Genomic DNA, 22,794 nt, shown 5'->3' on the forward strand with positions numbered 1-22,794 from the left:
CAGAGTTCCATTGTGTGTCATCCCTCATGGGGGCTGGATAGAGGATACTTGACATGTTCACCGAGATTCAGAAGTGGTTCAGTCTCTTCCACACCGTAGAGAGATGACGTGACATCCCCGGCCTGGCTTGAGCGCGGAACAATGGCTACTGCGCAGTAGGTGGAGCAGGGAAGTAAAGCGGAGCTCTTGGCCGCACCAGGAGGTGGAGCAATGTCTTCAGCTGAACAAGGATGCTGAGCAGTGTCCTCAGTTGAGCAGGGAGGCTGAACAATGTTCTCCATTGATTCAGCAGGCTGAACAAGATCCATAATAGGGGAGGGAGGCAGATAGATGTCCTTTGTGGGGCAGGGAGGGTGGGAGATGGTTTCAGCCTGGCTGGAAGGCTCCTTCTCTAGATATGCCCTGAGGGAGTACATCATGTCGAGCCATTCCCGATTGGCCTTAATCAGGGAGAATCTCCCTTCCTTCTCCCACCTCGGTTTTCCTGTTCAAAAAGAGCGTATTGCACGCGGAAAAAAACTGCTGCATCCATTTATTCCATCTTGCGTTGTCACAATTCGAATTAGAGGTGGATGCAAATGCAGAATATTAGTGAAACATTCAATAATGTAACGAACAAAGCACAACACAAGACTTCCATGGAACAAAGACGGGTATAACGTCAAACATGGGGAAAGAAAAAGCAACGCAAGACAACAGTGCAGTGCTGAATGTGGCTATACATACACACCAGTACTAATGAGCTAAACATGAAACAGGTAACTTGAGACATATGACATGGTGCTGATGGGAAACGTCGTTTCTAGTCCTTCTACGATATTACATGACAGTAAGACAGTAATACTAATTCTCCCTTTCTCTCACATACATACACATACAGACAAAAAAAGGAAAGCATAAAACTTTGACCACTCAACTTTATAACATTCCCTCTTTTAGGTATGATAGTGTTTCCCTCTGTGAAATGTATAGCATTCCTGTTTTATCATCTGCACTCATGAAATATTGCAATCATTAAATCACACAATCAGCATTGTTGTAATATCTTGATCTTCCTTGAATATTTTTTTGATCATTATTGAATTAATAACATTGGGGGACCCCACAAAGGAGCAAAATTAATTGGCTGTTAGAACTATGTGTCATTTTCATGTTGCAAAACAACTCAATGAAGCGGCTACAGAACTGTTTCACCTCCAATCAGCTGTACAATTATGGCCAAGCCTAGCAGTTCACCTGTCATCAGTCAAATTAACTGCACTTGTCCAGTATGAGACCTACAATATCAGCAATGTGGTCTCCAATATTATTGTAATATTATGATCGTCTTCCGCACCACTGATATAATCACATAGGAGACCCCACATGGGAACCAAAGCCATTGGGTGTTATAAGTATGTATCATTTCCCCCCTCCCTGTATATCCCTTCTTTATTTTCCTCCCTGTAAAGAGAAACAAGTCAGTCTTCTACACGTCTAGCTTTGAAATGTTACACATGTTTCAGTGATACTTGATCATTTAATTAGTATGAACTTTAATGCACCGCTAGTGGATCCTGACTTGACATGACTTGACAGTTACATGCCTGTAACTGATGGAATTATAAGGCAACAATATATCAGTTTTCTTAGATATTTATTGTGTGTGTAAAGTTTTGTTGTTAAGACATTTACACTCATGTGAAAAAACTAGTACACCCCATTGAAATTGTTGGCTTTTTTACATATTTGAACAACAAACATTTGATCCTCTTTGAAACAGCTATTAATAAAGTTTATATATTTGAACAAAACAAGAAGAAAATTAGCTTTTTCAATAACTTATTCAAAAGAAATATCAATGGAAGTGATAGATTCTTCTGTGGAAAAAAATTATGTACACCCTTGGTCTCAGAAGCTAGTATTGTCCCCTTTAGCAGAAATAACTCCTTGTAGGTGTTTTGCACAATTGTCCACCAGGCTCACTAGAATTTTTGACCACTCTTCCATGCAATATTCTTTCAGTTGCAAGATGCTTGAGGGTGTACTTGCATGTACTGCCTGTTTCAAATCTCTCAAAACATGTCAATGTGATTCAATTCCAGGCTTTGACTAGGCCATTCCATAACCTTCCATTTCTTCTTTTTGAGCCATTCCTTGGTGGATTTGCTAGTGTGCTTTAGTTCACTATCCTGTTGAAAGTTTCAGCTTCAACTTTCAGACAGATAGCCGCACAATATCTTCAGGCACTCTTTGATATGATGCAGAATTCATAGATGAATCAATGAATGCAAGCTGTCCAGTCCTTGAGGCAGTGAAGCAACCCCAACCATAACATTTCCACCACCGTGCTTCATAGTTGGTATAAGGTGCTTCTCCTGAAATGCTGTCTTTGGTCTGTGCCAAACATGTCTGCTGTTACTGTGGCCAAGCAACTTTATCTTTGATTCATCTGTTCAGAGCACATTATTAAAAAAATGTGGGTTCTTGGAGAGTTCTTTTTGCATCAGATGGTCTGCTCTTGGGCTGAATTTGCTGGGACGGCCATCCTGGACAAATTGGCAGTTGTTTGAAATCTGTGCCATTTGTAGATTATTTTCCTTACAGTGGAATGATGTATTTTTAAATCCCTTGCCAGACTCATAGGCATCCACAACCTTTTTTCTGAAGGCCTTATATAACTATGTGACTGATTTGTTTTTTGTTCATTTAAATTGTGAAAATGATTACAGAATGTCAAATTGATGTCATTCGATAGAGTATATCACCTTGATTAAGAGGCACTGTGTAAAAAATGAACAAATGTTTGCTTGTCCAAATATGTCAAAAATGCCAACAATTAGCATGGGTGTACTTATTTTTTCACATGACACTATGTGATAAATACTGTGGTCTGATTTTATGCTGATTCAATGATATAAATTAAAATATACCAATAATCAGAAAAAGTCCTCTGCCTAGAGCTGTGGTTGAATGCACATATAACATTAACTCACTCTGCCAAATCCTTTCTTATACTCAGATATTGAACTTTCCATTTCCCCCACTGCACGCATAAAGAAGAATGTTCACATTCATATTTATTCATATGTAGATGCTTAAAATACCTCATTCTATATTTATATTCCAAACGTGCAGGGGGGTACATACTCTGTAAATTCTAATTATTCATATCAAATGGTGTGTGGTCCATTCAGTGAATAAGCTTGATACTTTCCTGTGTCCATAAATTTTTTATTTAAATGGATGAGTATATGTTAGCTAGGGAAAAGAGTGCATAGTCAGCATATTAGAAAAGAAGGGAACTGCTAGGAGATGAGAAAAAAGGATGAAAGATAGAAGGATGTGAGAAACAAAGAAAAGCAAAGTGTGTGATGGAAAAAGTAGAACAAAAAAAGAATGGATCATGAAGATGGAGGGAGGTGAAGGTTTACTGTAGGCCCACTCAGCACCAGAATGTTTGAGAAAAGAATGAGCTAATAAATGGAAACCTCCTGAGGTATTTGATTACATCTTTACTCCATCAGACTTATGGAATGATGCAGGGAATCTAAGCCAGAAAAAAGGAAGAAAATAAAAAGTGTGACGGCACTCTGTCTGTGACCCGTCTCACTGACTGTGTTCTATGAAAATCTGCTCCACTCCCACGAGCCTCCAGAGGCTTGTTTCCGTTGTCCAAAAGCACAAGTTACTATTAACATTCCTTTGTAAGGGTTTAATTAGAGCCCTGTGTTGAACTCTGGTGGAAACAAAGTAAAATACTATACTAACTATTCAAATGTGACCTTGGTTAAGAAGTTATGATTTTTGTCTCTTTTTTCTTGTTCTTGTTTATTTCTAAAACTGTCATATGTTGTACAGTTATAAACATGTTGAGCTCTGAGTCACTAGATTTCCTTTTGGTTCCTAGACTGAGCAAATTTAACCAACATGGTGTCATGCTTGCAAATTCATAACAATTCATATGTCTCAGTTTGTCTGTTTGAGTTTAATGTTGGGGTTAGAGGTAGAGTTAGTGACCTTTTCATCTGACATCCATTTGTATGGAATTGAAAACAAAAAAATCTAACCACATCACCTGCTCTTGTTTAAATTTGTTGGAGATTTTGAAACTTGGAAAAAGAGGTCAACACAAAAGTCACTATAGGATGGCAGTGAGAATATTTGGGTAAGCACTTAATAACAAATTACTGAAGCCAAACTTTGCTAGCTTCGGGAAACTGGTGTAAGCCTTTGAATGGAAACCTATCATTTGTGCCATGAAAACAAAAACATTAAAATGGGCGTCTTCAGAACAGCAGAATAATAGAGGGACACCAAAATCAGACAGATAGAACATGAACATATCTAAGCATTTAAGATATAGGCCTAAAGGTGTGAAGTGATAGCTTGTGGTTAGTGGTTATCTTGTGGTTAAATTTTGGATTACTGATCTTCCAAATGTCATTAATATAAATGGAATATAATAAAATGTAAATATTAATGAAAGACGAAACTTATTGGAGTAGTAACTTGTTGAGTAACTTGTGTGAAATGAAATAATGAGAGAGAATGAAAATGATTCAGATTAGAGAAATCTGGGGGGAAAGGGGCAATGGGCAAGGATATGGAGAGATGTTTACTGCAAATAAAAAGAAAACCTAAAAGCTATAACCACATCACACTCAAATAAAAGTGATATTCTTCAACAGGTAATGGACTACACATTAATTAGGATTTTGTACTCACATTACACAGAATCTATTGCAGATGTGCTGAATCACTACCTCCATCTGTAGCATGGAAATCTGAATACTAATGGTGATACATGACAGATGTAGATGTGTTAAGCTGTATTATGGTGGGTGTAGAATGGCAGAAAAAATAAACCACTTTGGTTCACTTAAACTCTTTCAGTTTCTGAAACAATTCACAGAACTGTGGTTTGAATGATAAACACATGTATAACGTATATATAACGTCATTATACAATATCTCACAAAAGTGAGTACACCCCTCACATTTTTGAAAATATTTGATTATATCTTTTAATGTGATAACACTGAAGAAATGACACTTTGCTACAATGTAAAGTAGTGACTTTACAGCTTGTATAACAGTGTAAATTTGCTGTCCCCTCAAAATAACTCAGCACACAGCCATTAATGTCTAAAAAGCTTGCAACAAAAGTGAGTATACCCCTAAGTGAAAATGTCCAAATTGCGCCCAATTAGCCATTTTCCCTTCCCGGTGTGATGTGACTTCTTAGTGTTACAAGGTCTCAGGTGTGAATGGGGAGCAGGTGTGTTAAATTTGGTGTCATCGCTCTCACACTCCCCCATACTGGTCACTGGAACTTCAACATGGCACCTCATAGCAAAGAACTCTCTGAGGATCTGAAAAAAAGAATTATTGCTCTACATAAAGATGGCCTAGGCTATAAGAAGATTGCCAAGACTCTGACACTGAGATGCAGCACGGTGGCCAAGACCATACAGCGGTTTAACAGGACAGGCTCCACTCAGAACAGGCCTCGCCATGGTCGACCAAAGAAGTTGAGTGCACGTGCTCAGCATCATATCCAGAGGTTGTCTTTGGGAAATAGAAGTATGAGTGCTGCCAGCATTGCTGCAGAGGTTGAAGGGGTGGGGGTCAGCCTGTCAGTGCTCAGACCATACGCCGCACACTGCATCAAATTGGTCTGCATGGCTGTCGTCCCAGAAGGAAGGCTCTTCTAAAGATGATGCACAAGAAAGCCTGCAAACAGTTTGCTGAAGACAAGCAGACTAAGGACATGGATTATTGGAACCATGTCCTGTGGTCTGATGAGACAAAATAAACTTATTTGGTTCAGATGGTGTCAAGCGTGTGTGGCGGCAAGCAGGTGAGGAGTAGAAAGACAAGTGTGTCTTGCCAACAGTCAAGCATGGTGGTGGGAGTGTCATGGTCTGGGGCTGCATGAGTGCTGCCGACACTGGGGAGCTACAGTTCATTGAGGGAACCATGAATAACAACATGTACTGTGGCATACTGAAGCAGAGACTGGGCCGCAGGGCAGTATTCCAGCATGATGACGACCCCAAACACACCTCCAAGACGACCGCTGCCTTGCTAAAGAAGCTGAGGGTGAAGGTGATGGACTGGCCAAGCATGTCTTCAGACCTAAACCTTATTGAGCATCTGTGGGGCATCCTCAAACGGAAGGTGGAGGAGCACAAAGTCTCTAACATCCACCAGCTCCGTGATGTCGTCATGGAGGATTGGAAGAGGACTCCAGTGGCAACCTGTGAAGCTCTGGTGAACTCCATGCCCAAGAGGGTTAACGCAGTGCTGGAAAATAATGGTGGCCACACAAAACATTGACACTTTGGGCCCAATTTGGACATTTTCACTTAGGGGTATACTCACTTTTGTTGCCAGCGGTTTAGACATTAATGGCTGTGTGTTGAGTTATTTTGAGGGGACAGCAAATTTACACTGTTATACAAGCTGTACACTCACTACTTTACATTGTAGCAAAGTGTCATTTCTTCGGTGTTATCACATTAAAAGATATAATAAAATATTAACAAAAATGTGAGGGGTATACTCACTTTTGTGAGATACTGTATACACTTGTATGCATAAATTAGAGACGCACACATATACAGTATAAACAAACACGCACATATGCATGTACACACACTTTATAATCTCTGCATTAAAAATGCATGAAAACTATATCACACCACCAAGTATGTGTGCTGTGTACGAAGCAACCAGTATGATCAAACACATGTATCTAAAACCTGACCCTACATACACAAAACATTCAGACACATGCAGGGGGTCAAAATGGGGAGTTTGTATGTTAGGATGTTGTGAGCGTTAGGACTCTCATCCAAGTTTTGCTCTCTTACAAATGCACACACGCACACACACATTTGGCAGGGCACTGTGCCATCTCAAGGCTGCACACCAGGGGGTAGAGAATTCCAACCGCAAGCCTTTTGGGAAATCATGACAGAGAAATACAACACCATTACACCATTATAATTCTTCTAATATCTCACACATGCATGTGCGCACACACACACACACACACACACACACACACACACAGACACACACACAAGCTACTTCACCACTTCCCTCTTTATGCTCTTTAGTGGTAGAAAACTATCTGCTTTCAAAACATTTCTGTTCTGTTTTCACGGTTATGAAGAGCACTTTTTCAGAAGAAGTGGAAACATCAGTCCTTACTTCAGTGTTCCCTCTAATGCCACCAAAAACCAAAGCCCCACCCAAACACACATGCAAAGCTAGAAAGCTTGATTTCCAATGCAAGAGGGATAGCTTTCTGAATTTATAAGCAACATGGTTGACAGGCAAGCAAAGATGGCTCCTTGTTCTGATTGGTTGGATATTGGTGGTCTACATCATTTGCTTGTTTGTTTTTCCTCCTGTTTACAGAGCATGGGGTGTCATGGAGAATTGTGTTTTTCTTCTAAGCAGATTTATTTTTTGACAGCAGTAAGAGAAAAGAACTTCTCTGCATATTATAAAATACTCTAACTTAAAAATTATTGAACCCTCCTTTTTTTTAAAAAAAGTTATTTTAAATTACAGTGGGGGAAATAAATATTAGACACATCAACATTTTTTTTCAGTAAATATATTTCCAATGAGGCTATTAACATGAAATTTTCACCAGACATCATATTATAATATGAGTATTAACTCAAGAAATCTGGAAATATAAAGAATTCACAACATTAAAAAGTCCATAAATACAATAAAGTTATGTTAAGTGGAATGACACAGGAAAAAAGCATTGAACACGTTGATATGGGCAGATAGTATGGCCTTAACGCTCCACGGCAAGGTAAAGCAAGGAACCAGCTGAAATCCATAAGCAATTATACGTCCTATCTGTGCAAATTAATATTAGCTGGGTTAGTAAATTGATGATCTATAAAAAGGCTTTTCATTACCAAGGTGTCACACAAGAAACATCTCATGATGGGTAAAAGCAAAGAGCTCTCCCAAGACTTTCGGAACCTTATTGTTGCAAAACATATTGATGGAATCGGATACAGACATATTTCAAAACTTCTGAAACCTCCAGTAAGCACCATTGGGGCCATTATCCACAAGTGGAAGCAACATCACTCTGTCATCAACCGGCCATGCACAGAAGCTCCTCGCAAGATTTCTGACCAGAGAGTCAGAAGAATAGTCAGAAGAGTAGCCCAAGAGCCAAGGACCACTCAGAAAGAGCTCCAGAAACACTTGGAAGCAGCAGGTGCCATCGTCACAGAGAAAACAATAGGCAGCGCACTCCAATGCTCACACTCAATCTGCAAGACTCCATTACTAAAGAAATAGCACGATGAAGCTTGTTTAAAGTTTGCTAGAATTCATTTGGACAAGCCTATGAAATACTGGGAGAGTGTAGTCTGGACAGATGAGAGCAAAATTTAACTTTTTGGCTGTCATACTACACGCCATGTTTGAAGAAGAAATGGCACTGCACATCACCCTTAAAACACTATACCAACAGAGAAGCTTGGAGGTGGAAGTATCATGGTGTGGGGCAGTTTTTCATCACATGGTACTGGCAGACTTCATATAATTGAAGGAACGATGAATGGAGCACTTTACCGGGAGATTCTTGAGAAGAATCTGCTGCCATCCACCAGGATGATGAAGATGAAATGTGGGTGGACCTTCCAGCAGAACAACTATCCAAAGCATACAGCAAAAGAAACTCTCAATTGGTTTCAGAGGGAAAAAAATCAAAGTGTTAGTATGAGCCCAGTCAATCACCTGACTTGAATCCAATTGAACAAGATTGAAAGACAATATATTTAGAAGAATGGGCCAAAATCACACCTGAATACTGCGGCCCATTAATTTCTTCATACAGGAAGCATCTTGAAGCTGTCATTACAAACAAAGGCTTCTCCACTAGTATTAAATAAATTTCAGTTAGTTCATTCCACTTTATTACACATAACTTCATTTATGGAATTTAATGTTGTGAATTCTTTATATTTCCACATTTTTTGAGTTAATACTGATGTGTCTGGTGAAATTTCATGTGAATAACCTGACTGGAAATATATTTACTGGAAAAAAAAAAGTTATTTTCCCCACTGTAATTTAAAAGAACTTTTGTTTAAAGGAGGGTTCAATGATTTTTAAGTCAGAGTATTTTATAATATGCTGAGGAGTTCTTTTCTCTTACTGCTGTCAATAATTATTTCCCCCACTGGAGCTGGTAATTTTTATTAGAAAGGGGAGATGCTTAAAATTCAGGGGGAACTTGGCCAATGGTGAGTGTCTGCATTAACTTTATTTAGAATATTTTTAGGCATGTTAGCCTCACTTAGGCCAATTTCTATGAATCACTGACAGTCATTTTTCTTTGTCTCTTTCATATATTTTTCTTTTCTTTTCACTTTCTCTCATGTTTTTCCTCTCTCTCACACTGTGGCAGTGGTTCAATCTCCAAACCAGGCATAAAACAAGTCTTAAACCTTTCAGCACCTTAACCTCTTCATAACATAATTGATGTGGAAAAAAAAATGAACACCAGCATGTACAGTTTCATCTATGTTTAGCTTTTGTAGGAAATAATGGGACCTATGGACAAACTGAACCCATTATAGGGCTGTTCATGTGCCAAGGCAACCCACAGAATTCTCAAGCCAATTAGCGGCATTGTGCGGAGAAGCTCTGCTCTTATTCCTCCCATGCACGTTAATGTACACGAGAGGCTTCACTAACTTCAGCTCATATGTCCCAGAAAGAACGTGTCATGGTTATGCTGTCATTTGTGGCTTTAGAGGAGCTCTGGACTTGATTTTCCAAATGAGTTAAAATTCATTTGCAATTGCCTGGACCACGTTCACAAAGAACAGACAAGGTCTCAATAATACATTGTGATCCAAAATTATGATGCCAAGTTAAAAGGGAGGGAGTAAGAGAGAGAGGGAGAGACAGAGGGAGAGAGAGAAATTCAAAGCATTCAAAACCATTTCCAGTCATTGACATTATCCTAAACTGTACTTGTTTGGCATATATAGATATAAAAAACAGAGACAGGATGGGAGGAATTGAAGTTTGTTTGAATCAAACAAACAGCTGGTCAGACTAGAATAAATGGCAGTTTGGCAAACTACTATGGACACTAAAAATTTGTTTGTCCTTAGTGTGATTTGGTCTCCTCCCTGCTGAAGCATTCCATATCGGCCAGTCACACACTGTCATTTGAATGACCTCTAAAAAATTCAAGCAGGGCAACCAAGAAAGTTTTAATGATTAATGAGTCCTTTTAATACAATGCTACAACTTTTCCCCAATTTGACTGGCTGGCTTTTGAGACTTCACTGCTACTTTAATAACCCACAGCCATTTGAAATTTGACAGAACACCAAATATATTACATAAGAAATGAGCACAGGCAAGTGCAGTCTTCTGGTGAATAATCTCATTTAATATATTTTACTATTTACATTTTAAATCTTAGGGCAATCTTGTATGCTATATTTTAGACTAGACTACTCACATATGTAACATGATTTTTAAATTTCTCCCCCATATTGGTTTGAGAATGTAGGAATGAAAATATGTTTTTCTTGATTTATTGTTTTGTTTGACCTGTTTTATGAACATCTCCCTGAAACACAACAATGGAAACACTGTCAGATTCTAAAAGAACACTGGGTACCAAGTAAACAAGTTCAAATTCTGTCTTACTCACAGTAGCACTGATCCTGGCTTCATGTAGCTGTGCGTACAGTATGGCCTCGTTGACATGACCTCTCACCCTGAGCAGGGCAAGTTCCAGGCTGTGCTCTCCAGCTACGGTGTGTGTGAGGTCCTCCAGGATAGCCACATAGTGCCTCCATGGCATGTCTAACTCTGCCACATTTGCCAGGCATCCACGCATAACATTGAGGCAGAACTCGGGACAAGGACGTATGAGGGTTAACCCTTGGCAATGTGGGCAGTATTGCATCTTCAGAAGTGCTCGGGCACACTCATTGGTCAGAGGTGCCACTTCTGTGACATTCATCAAGTCTTCACCCATGACAAATGCCCTGGTTAGTGCCCTGGCTGCCTGCATGGCGTCTGTCAAATCCTCAGCCATGGCTTGAGCATGATGGCCAAATGGATTCACATCCTGCTGAGTGGCACGGAGGCATTCAGAGAGGTTGTTATCCTCAGCAATGCCCGGCTTGATGATGTGGTTGTGGACTAGCGGGAAGAGGTGGTCATAGAAGCGATAGACAGCAGCATCCACAGAAATGCTGGCGGTGTCCTGGATGAAGTTGGAAAGACTGGAGAAGAGGGAAGTTACATGGGGAGCAATTCTAGAAGACAGAGAGGTGAAGGTGCTCTCAAAAAGAGAGGTCAGGTGACCTTGGGAGAAAGTGAACAGAGACTGGTACGTATCTGCATGGAGAGAGAGAGAGAGAGAGAGAGAGAGAGAGAGAGAGAGAGAATTGAAAGTAAGTTGGACTTTGAACTGTTGAGAATTGTCAGAAGTGTTAGTTCCTGGTCCAATATTATCACATGAACAACTTTTCAAACTGTAATAAATAATGGGAGCTTGGAAAACAAATTTCTGATATATTACTGACAGTTTCGGTGGTTGATACTTTATTTTTTATACATTAAAATTATTTTTAGCATTGAACATTTTTTCAAAGGTTAGTGAGATACCAAAATAGCTGCCTAAGTAGATAAGATCAGCAATGATTATGACTTGGGTAAATGAGACCATCCACAAAGGATGTGAAGACAGCAAAAACTCCACTACCACTTGGAGTATCTATCTATCTATCTATCTCTCTATCTATATACATACACAGGTGCATCTCAAAAAATTTGAATATCATGGAAAAGTTCATTTTTTCCCATAATTTAATTCACAAAGTGGAACTTTCATATAGTCTACATTCATTACACATAAAGTGAAATATTTCAAGCCTGTTTTGTTTTAATCTTGATGATTATGGCTTGCAGCTCATGGAAATCAAAAATCCAGCATCTCAAAATATTATAATAAAGAATTTATAATTCAGAAATGTTGACCTTTTGAAAAGTATGTTAATTTATGCACTCAATACTTGGTTAGGGCTCCTTTTACACAAATCACTGCATCAATGCAGCATGGCATGGAGGCAATCAGCCTGTGGCACTGCTGAGTTATGTTCCATAGCTGCTGTTATGGAAGCCCAGGTTGCTTTGATAGCGGCCTTCAGTTCATCTGTATTGTTAGGTCTGGTGACTCTCATTTTCCTCTTGATAATTCAGGTCAGGTAAGTTGGCTGGCCAACCAAGCACAGTAATACCATGGTCAGCAAACCAGTTACTATTACTTTTGGCACTGTGGACAGGTGCCAAGTCCTGCTGGAAAAGGAAATTTAGCATCTCCATAAAGCTTGCTAGCAGATGGAAGCATGAAGTGCTCTAAAATCTCCTGGTAGACGGCTGCATTGAGTCTCGACTTGAGAAAACACAGTGCACCAACACCAGCAGATGTCATGGCACCCCAAATCATAATTGACTGTGGAAACTACACACTGTACTTCAAGCAGCTTGGATTCTGTTCCTCTCCACTCTTCCTCCAGTCTCTGGGACCTTGATTTCCAAATGAAATGCAAAATTTACTTTCATCGTCCCCATGATTTTGGTTGTGTGTACGGAACCAGACTGAGAGATTAAAGGATCAGGAAACCTTTGCAGGTGTTTTGAGTTAATTGGCTAATTAGAGCTCTTCTCATGTCAACATTTCTGTATTATATGTATTATATATATATATATATATATATATATATATATATATATATATATATATATAATGATAACTTAGTTTAGAAGAAGGTGGTGCTGAGGTGTTTCTTTCGTTATTCCACTGTGCACATACACACACACACACACACACACACTCACACACTCACATGCACACACTCACATGCACACACACACACACGCACACACACACACACACACACACACAGACATTCACACGCAAGCACAGATAAGCAAACATTCATGCCCAAACTTGTTTTTTGTTCAATGGCCAGTTGGTGTGACCTGTCTACTCAGCTGTGCTGCAATGCCCCATCCACCTCCTTTCACACATAGGCACATAGTGCCGTTCTCTCCTGGGCTACTGATGTCAGATTAAAGGCATGTTAGCAGATGGAGAAACAGCAGCAACTGCAGTGAAACTTAGACTGAACACCTCACACTAACACGCAAACACACACGCATATACAAACACATATGTTGATACTCCAAACATGAATACAGATTAAAGTATATATGCAACATCAACACATACACATACAGCATTGTGCCACAGGGTAAAGCAATTCTGGAAAGAGAAGATGAAATAAAAATAAAAGCATAATTTGCTTCTGTTTATAACGTTCTCTTACATACACTGTCAGTTCTCTAGGGAACTCCTTTGTACTGACAGTAATGCAGTACACATAAAACAGAGGTTTATGCTTAATATTTTTGTTAAATACTGTCTATAAATCTACTGTATATGCAAATACACACCAACTATTTTAATAAGAACACCTGTACACTTGCTTTTTCATACAATTTCCAGTCATGTGGAAGCAGTGCAGTGCATGCAAATCATGCAGATACAGGTCAACAGCTTTGACTGTGGCATGGTTGTGCCAGACAGGCTAGTTTGAGTATTTCAGAAACTGCTGATCTGCTGATCTTCAAGCACAAGAGTCTCTAGAGTTTACACAGAATGGTGAGTCTCTAGAGTTTACAAAGAATGGTGCAAAAAAAACAACAACAACTAAATAAAAAATAAAAAATAAACAAGTCAGAAACATCTTGTTGAAGAGAGAGGTCAGAGAAGAATAGCCAGATTGGTTCAAGCCAAAAGGAAGGCTACAGTAACTCCACTAACCACTCTTTACGACCATGTAAAGCATGTAGGAGCAAAGCATTTCTAAAACAATAATGTGTCAAGCTAGAGATGGATGAGCTACAACAGAAGGAGGATTCATCAGGATCCTCTCATGTCAGCCAAGAACATGAATCTGTGGCTTTTGTAGACACAGGCTCACCAAATCTGGGCAGTTGAAGATTGGAAAAAGACCAAGCATGTCTCAATATTATGTCTTTAAACTTTGAAAATATTGACATTTTGCAGTGCGTATAAAGGGGTATAAAAGGATATCAAAATGTTTAGGTACATCATTTCCAATACTGAAAACCACAAGTTAGTAATGGAAGAAACGGACACAATATACTCACAAAATGTTTGCATGTGGGGGAAAAAAGCTGAAAATAAACATAACAAACTTAAAAATAATCAGACTCTCTCTCACTCACACACACACACTTTATCTTACTATCCTTGTGATGCCCTTCCACAATTATTAATCAAGCTAATTAATGTTATGCCTACACCCAAATCTAACCATAACCTTAACCTCAGTAACTTATAGAAAACCTTTTGGTTGGTTGGTTGCTTGCTTGCTTGGTTTGTTTGTTGGTTGCTTTGTTTGTTTGTTAAAATCTACAATTTTGCAAAGAAAAAAAAAGGTAAAAACTGTAAGATATTCCTATTATAAACACCACCCCACAGGTGGGGACCAAGCCATTGCACTTTAATGTGCTGACCTAACCTGAATAATCATTTAGCTGATATATGATTAAATGTGTTGAATCTAATTGGAAGAAATAAAATATTATCAAATGAAATGGCCTCTACATTTATTCAATTTCCAGCGCCCCTAAATCCTATGTTGCTTGGCACAGAGGTGATGAGAGATTTATGGAGAAGACTGAAAAGAAAACAGAAAATCATAAGTGTGATTAAAGAAATATAGAATATAAAATGGCATGAAGGTTATTACCAGCTTCTGGGCTGCGTTTTTGCATGACACGGTGAGAGGTTTTGGAAGGATACTGTAGAAGCTAACCGCACATGAGGTAGAATGTGCCACGCTAGAGTTTCAGAGGGCGAACTCATGCCATGTGAGAGGGTGAGAGAGGAAGAGCAAGGGAGTTGGGGAGGAAGAGAAGGGAGGAAGAGAATGCACACTACATTACATAGGCTTACATGCCAAACTGCCTTCTCAGTAACATGTTTTACATGTAATTACTGACAGAGACTGACATTTACCATATGCATGTGAGCACACACTCTTTGACTTTGACTCATTTCCTCTGCCCTCGCTACCAACCCTGTTTCATCTGGTGTTCAGTCAGAACTCTTCCCTGTCAGTCCAGTCTTTCCCTGTTGTTTTTGGAAGGAATTAACCTATAAGCGAGTCATAAATCACTGAAAGTTCTTGCTTGAACTTTTTTTAACAAAGGTTAAAATACTGTCACTGGGCTTCACTGAACCTGATACAGTAAATCAAAACTATTAAAAGCATACAGTATGAAGATGAGAACTGCAATTATTGAGGTAACATCCAAACATTTTCCCAAATCAAACTTTCTGAACACATTCATGTTCCGAACAAGCAATTACATAAAACTAGGCAGACCTAGTTTTGCTGGACCATGTCTCTCCTATCAGCAGTGCAGAAAAGTGGCAGTAGGGTCATTTGCAGGCTTCATTGAGTGTGATCATATGGTTGATTGCTTTGTTGCATTGCTACAAAGCGCAGTTTCAGCATGTGTGTGAAAGCAAGTGAGAGCTTATAGATAACAAGATTTTATGGAGTGCTTGTGTTTTAGTTGTTCAGACAGCTTATTTCTCAGTATAATTTACTTGACTTGAATTTTTCTCTCCACCACAGAAATCTTAATGCCATTTCAGATGCATTGTTTGGACCCAGGACCAGGTTGGTGGTTAGAAACTACTGATTTAATATACTCAGTATTTAAATGCATTTGAATGAGCCTTTATTTTTATACTGCTGCAGACAGAGCATGCACAGTTCGTTTTGCATGAACCACTGAAGGTGAACACTGGCTCAGCATTCTGGCAAAAACCTTATTCTATTCAGTATGTGACAAGATTATGTTCCAGCAGTTCATTCTTTATATTTGTAATGAAATGTTGAAACAGAGTAGGTCTTATACTATAAATCTAAATACTTTCAGCAGAGACTGAGCCTGTGTGATCAGCACCTTAGTGGAGATGACCATTTTAAAGTGCCAAGTTTCGTTTTAGATAAATGAAGCCTTAATTTAGAAATAGTGCTGCTAGCTGTGCAAATGCATAAGAGCAGAGCCTTCAAAGGGGCTAAATTTACTGCCTTGTAATTGGTGGTTATACAGTTTCTTAAGATGCCCCATAAAATACCTTTGCAAATTACTAATCTCTATAATCAAAACAGAGCAATTTTCATATGCCCACACTCTCATCTTGGTTGGTCAGACTCACCATATAATTAAAGTAGTTAAACAGATGGGGAGAAACCAAACTTGCTTAAATTGAGTCAATCAATAAGTCAGTAAGTTCCTGTCTAAATCTAGACATTGATAAGTTTTCCTATAGATCCAGAAGTCTCATTCTCTCTGGATGGGAAGAGGGGGAGCTGGACAATTCATTCTGCCAGCTCACATAATTCAGCTAATCAGAGTCCACTCCACTATGGAAGAGCTGAATACAGTACATTGTTTCCAGATGCCAGTAAGGAATGCTTAAGGCAATCCCATATACAGTATGGAATTGAGACAAGAGTTGCTGTAAATTAATGATGTAAATAAATATTAAAACGAATAGCTGGCATACTATTATTATTGTTGTTGTTGTTATTATTATAATTATTATTGATTATTTAAAGAAAGTTTGACAGAAATCTGGCTGTGACTAGAGGTCATGTTGGGCTGGGCAGAAGGACAGAATGTGACCTTGTGTAAAGGTTTTTATTCTTATGTAAGCAATCAGATATGAAGCTTGCAAGACAAAGAAAAAACTAAACGATTGTTTTAACCCAACTGCTGGATTATACACATTGAGTAGTTTAGTTGGGTTATTTTTTTCATTATTGTTTTATTTTGATAACAACCCAGTATGTTAGGTTCTCATGGTGGGATTTTACATTTTAACAGTCTAGCTTGTAATGGACAGAGCTGCTGTTTTCCTTGTAAAGAACAAATAACTTTACTAAATAAAAAAATAATTAATAATAATAATAATAATAATAATACACAAGCTCAACAGTTGGGTCATTTTTAACCCAATAGGTTAGGTAAAGAAACCTACCCAATGCACATAATAGCATGGTTCATATTTAATTTGCATGTGGAGCACTAAACAGATACAGGTACATATACATGTACAGATACAGATAGTGACATTGTGTTACACTTGTAGTGCAAATAAGAAGTGCTGACAGAAGTTTAATGACAGTGAAAATATTCCACATTCACTGTAACGTTTGTATGAACAAACGTCACTGACTTTCCCTCTGCATAACTGAATTCACGTCGATCCGAGACACGAGGGCACTTCTCTCACTGGTCATCCATCACCCTCAAAAAAGCACCTTAATCCCATCCGAGGCTCGAGTTTCAGAGGCCTGTCACATGAAGATGTGTACATGTACATGATGTATATAATTCTGAACTGACCCCTTTTTGGTAGTGGTGGCATTGGCCATGTACTTCAAATCCTCCACCATGAGCTATAACCAGAGTACCACTTATTATCACACCAGTTTCATACATTTTGTATTATTTATTTCTTTATTCTTTATATATAAGTCATGCTTAATGATGCCTCAGTGTTTGATATATGGAATATGTTACGATAAATGAGACAAATACATTACTGTATGACCAACATATCCTAGTGTTGGTAAGTAACCCTAGTCAGTGTATATACAGTATACTCTTCTATTTATTGATTGTCTTTACAATGTCTTGCAAGTCATATTAAGCCACACATTCTAGTCTTCCATTCAGATTTTTTTCTGGTTCTAATTCCCTTTTAAACATTTGCTTGCCTGTTTTAGGACACAATTATGCTTTAGTCTGAGGTGACTATGTCTGCCTACAATCTGAACACAGCTTCAAATCACAAATTAGATGAATTAACAAAAGTAGTTCACTATTAGCATTTAGCCAAATAGTAATTAATGGAGTCACATTTGTGACTTAAACATATTTTAAAACATATTTGAAAAACTTTTCTTTTATCCTAGTCATAGTGGTGGATTCAGTGTCTAGAAAAATGAAGTCTATAAACACTGAAAACAGTTGAGGAATATTAGACACAAAGCAAGAATACACTCTGGATGAGACACCATTTGTGTGACGTGTGAAAATGTACATGATAAGGGCAATAACCACTTTGTAAGCAGCAGTTTTTTGGGTTCCTTGGATCTTCATATAGTGATGGAAAACAAAGATTTTTTTTTTATTATTACATTTGTGCAATGTATATCAGATTGATATCACAGGGAAACAGCACATGGGCAAAGCCAGCAATAGGGTTCCTATGGAGTGATTTATATTTATTTGCATATTTCGTATAGCTTTATGGGTGTCATTAATTCCGCTACATCATTTTGAAATATAATACTATTATTTACAAAAGGAAGTATGTATGGACAAAATATTAACAACAAAATGTTCACATTTAGTGATTTTTGTGGAAATTCTAAAATTTATTGAGTACTGCCTTTTTAAGTAAAAGTTATTTAAAAGCAATATAAAGGAATACAGGATCCTAATGTTAGCTTTGCCTAGCAGTGAAATGAAACAGCAATCCCCTGTTGGATGGGAATCAAACTGCAGTCAAATGGGTCATATGAAGACCTCAGGCCTTTTTCACACTCTCTCTTTAGTGTGGTTGGCTAAGAACTCACAGATGCATTCAGCAGGGCAATTGGGAAACAACTTAACGATGCTAAAACAGAAAAAGAGTGGTTGTAAAGGCAGATGGCAGGATTTTGATCACAAGACTGGTAAAATGTATTAAGGTGCTGAAGAGAATAATATCCATGATGGATATAAGCAACTCTCTCTCACTCTCTGACTGTGTACAAAAAGTATAGTAATAACACCCAGGAGACCTGACCACTCCCTCTCACCTCAAAGACCCCACTCCCATTACATGTCATTTTCCCTTTCTGTGTGACATTTAATTTGGGAGGAATATCCCCCCATCCAAAAAATGTTACAATCTTCATCCTGCATCATTTTCTTTTGTTATTGAAAGTTTTTGAACCATATATAATAGTCTACATTTCCGCCTAAATACTACCTAAAACATCATCAGAAGTCCTAAAAGTACACAGAGAACCCATAAAAACAAATGAGATAAAAATATACAACTTTTTTATTTACTGAGGAAACTGTGAGTAAAAAAGGTATGTGAACCTTTGCATTCAGTATCTGGTGTGACCACCTTGTGCAACAATAACTTTAACTAAACATTTCTGGTAACTGTTGATAAGTCCTGCAAATCAGCTTAGAGGAATTTTAGCCAATTCCTCAGTATAGAACAGCCTCAACTCTGGGATGTTGGTGGGTTTCCTCACATAAACTGCTTGCTTTGGGTCCTACCACAACATTTCTATTAGATTAAGGTCAGGACTTTGATTTGGCCATTTAAAAACATTAACTTTATTCTTCTTTAACCATTCTTTGTTAGAATGACTTGTGCATAGGCTCATTGTCTTGCTGCATGACTCACTTTCTATTGAGATTCAGGTCATGGACAGGTGTCATGACCCTTTCCTTTAGAATTCACTGGTATAATTCAGAATTCATTCTTCCATCAAAGATGAAAAGCCATCCCGGCCCAGATGCAGCAAAACAGTTCCAAACCATGATACTACCACCACTATATTTTACAGATGAGATTCCAAATGCTGGAAAACAGTGCTTTATTTTATTGAAACACTTTATATTGTGTTTCAAAAACATTACTTTGTGTTCTTGCAACCATTTCTATGTTGATTTGGATGTAAATATAAAGCCATTATCATGTTAACCTCTGGCAGAGGCACCACAGTTTTTGGGATGTTTTAATTGTATTTTCTAGCTGCTTCTGTGCTACTCCTTTTGTTTAAATCTCATGCCAATGGATGACAAATCTGTTGAATGGAGGGCAAATATAGAATTTTGGACAAAATTTGTTGGGAAAATTAACATTTTTGCCTATTCACAAAGGTGACTATTTTATTTAAATAGCTTTTTAAAAGGAAAAGTACTTTGAAGCATAAAGACTCTCTCAAATGCCAGCATCTGTTAGTCCAAGTCACAGCCATAACAGCTGGATACTGTCGTCAATCAGCAGGTGTGTAGCCATGGCGTAACTGGTCCATTTTGAATATGAACAGAATACTCTCTGTCTGTCTCTCTGTCTCTCTCTCTCTCTCTCTCTCTCTCTCTCTCTCTCTCTCTCACAGACACACACACACACACACACACACACACACACACACACACAATTGACTTCCATTCATTTCATTGAGCTTTACTGACAATACCATACCTAACTAACACATTCTTAAAGTAACAAGAATCAACAGAATTATGATATAGCACTCTCTCTTTTTTCTTATTTTCCTTTCCTTTGTCACTTTTTTATTTTTATCGGAAACAAGAGAGACAGAAAATCTCAAAGGACTATAAGGGTGGGACCGGCTTTAACATCACATTCCCTCATTCTTCATTCTGTCTGTCTGTATTTCTTTCTCCCAGGAATTGCTCACTCCAACTCCACACAGGAAACAACATGGCGAGTCCAATTAGTCAAAGCATAAGTCTGAGAAGGACCAATCTGCCAAGGGAGGGGAGATGAAACTAGTATGATTCAATTAGACTGCTTCCCTCAACTTGTGAAGTCATGTGTTTGAGGCCAAGGACCAGAAAGAACAGTAGAATAACAATGATGGGGGACAAGTGTATTTTTTACATTTGTTTCTGCTTATTCTTGGCAGCCAAAGTGTGAGGTGTGAGGGTTCCCTACAGAGCCAAGGGGCTATTGATATGATACCCACATTTATACTCTCTGACTGCCTTCTGTTTCCATAGCTACTTTACACTGTCTGAATATACTGTATATACTGTATATACTGACTTTTGTGAGATACTGTACATCTTTAATTCTACAATTACTTGGATATACTACTATGATGCATTCATTTTATTTAGTTGAAATAATGGCTAATTAATTATTTTAATTAGTTATATTACTGATGTGAAAAAGAAAAAAACTCTGTTAGGGCTAATTACAAGCAATAAAGAATAGAATTTGTTTTTAAATGTGTCTTTTACAAGACAGATTATCTCAAAACAGACAACATAACTGTAGATCCTCAGTCTATCTTTATTGGATGGTGTTTTGTATTCTTTTCTCTTTTCATGGTTCATCTGTGTTATTTTGAATAATGAAAATGACTCTTAAATCTTCATTATTAATATCAATCACAAGTATGTGAACCTGTAGGATTAGCAGTTGATTTGACAATGAAATTAGCATCAGGTTATTTCAATCAGGATGACAATCAGGTGTGAGTGAGTGCCCCGTTTTATTTAAAGAATAGGAATCTATCAAAGTCTGATCTTCACAACACATGTTTGTTTAAGTGTATCCAAGCATGAACGAAGAAGATTTCTGAGAACCTCAGAAAAAGAATTGTTGATGCTCATCAGGCTGGAAAAGGTTACAAAAGCATCTCTAAAGCGTTTGGATTCCAGCAATCCACAGTCAGTAGGATTGTGTACAAATGGAGGAAACTCAAGACCGTTGTTATCCTCCCCTGGAGTGGTCGACCAACAAAGATCAATCCAAAAGCAAGATGTGTAATAGTCTGCAAGGTCACAAAGGAACCCAGGGTAAGTTCTAACCAACTAAAGCACACAAGTTGTTTTTAAAAGAATGGTTAAAGAAGAATAAAGTTAATGTTTTGGAATGGCCAAGACAATGTCCTGACCTTAATTCTCAGGGACTTTGACTGTAATATGGCTGCTGGTGCCAGACCGGTTTGAGTATTTCAGAAACTGTGGCTCTCCTGGGACCAAGCATTGTTTTTCCAATCTTCAATTGTTAAGTTTTGGTAAGCCAGTACACACACTAGCCTCAGATTCCTATTATTGGCTGACAGGAATGGAACATGTTGTTGTAGCCTATTTGCGAAAAGGTTCAAAATAGTGCATTCAGAGCTTTTCTGTTCAACATAGGTATAAAGACATGAACTAGTGGCTGGTTCAACCAGTCTGGCTATTTCCCTCTGACCTCTGTTGACGAAAAGGCCTTTCCGCCTGCATAACTGCCACTTTTTTGTTTGTTTATTTTTCATACCATTCTGTGTAAACTCTAGTGACTAGAGTCTGAGACTTGTGTCTGAAAATTCCAGGAAATCAACAGTTTCTGAAGTCACTGAGATAGTAAATCAACTGGTCAATGTATTATTATTATTATTATTATTATTATTATTATTATTATTATTCATTTTTTGATGAAAGCAAAAAATAAACCATTAAATGAGGATAAAAATGCTGATGCTTTAAGGTTTTGTCCTAATTCTACCTATTTAAATATGTATATCTCCTAACAAATATTACTAATGAAACTAATTATATTATGTTAATGTTATACTGTATGTATTCACTATATTAAGCTTACTTTGTGTCTGTTAAATCAAGGAAAGAATAGAAATGTACAGGGAAGACACTCTAAGACAAAAAGAAATGTTAAAAAAAATAAAGAAGTAAAAGAAGAAAAATACTAATACCACCACCACCACCACCACCACCACCACTACTACTACTACTACTACTAATAATAATAATAATAATAATAATAATAATAACAACATAATGGCTTAATGGGTTGTTTGTGTAAGATCATTTGGGAATATACAATTGAGTCCTTCTACCCCCTGTGAC

The 22,794-nt window shown here is 38.0% G+C and overlaps 1 protein-coding gene across 4 annotated transcripts in view; it reads right to left on the reverse strand.

Moving 5' to 3' along the window:
* The window catches only part of gpc5c (glypican 5c), a 142,542-nt gene that overhangs the window by 89,119 nt on the left and 30,629 nt on the right, over positions 1–22,794 (reverse strand). For all 4 annotated transcript variants that reach the window (XM_053651950.1, XM_053651949.1, XM_053651952.1 and 1 more), the window contains exon 3: positions 10,706–11,400. In XM_053651950.1, coding sequence (XP_053507925.1) covers positions 10,706–11,400 — 695 coding nt within the window. The remainder of the gene's footprint in view (positions 1–10,705; positions 11,401–22,794) is intronic.

The sequence above is a fragment of the Ictalurus furcatus genome, chromosome 20 (assembly GCF_023375685.1).
Source record: "Ictalurus furcatus strain D&B chromosome 20, Billie_1.0, whole genome shotgun sequence".
In the NCBI taxonomy this organism is placed as follows: domain Eukaryota; kingdom Metazoa; phylum Chordata; class Actinopteri; order Siluriformes; family Ictaluridae; genus Ictalurus; species Ictalurus furcatus.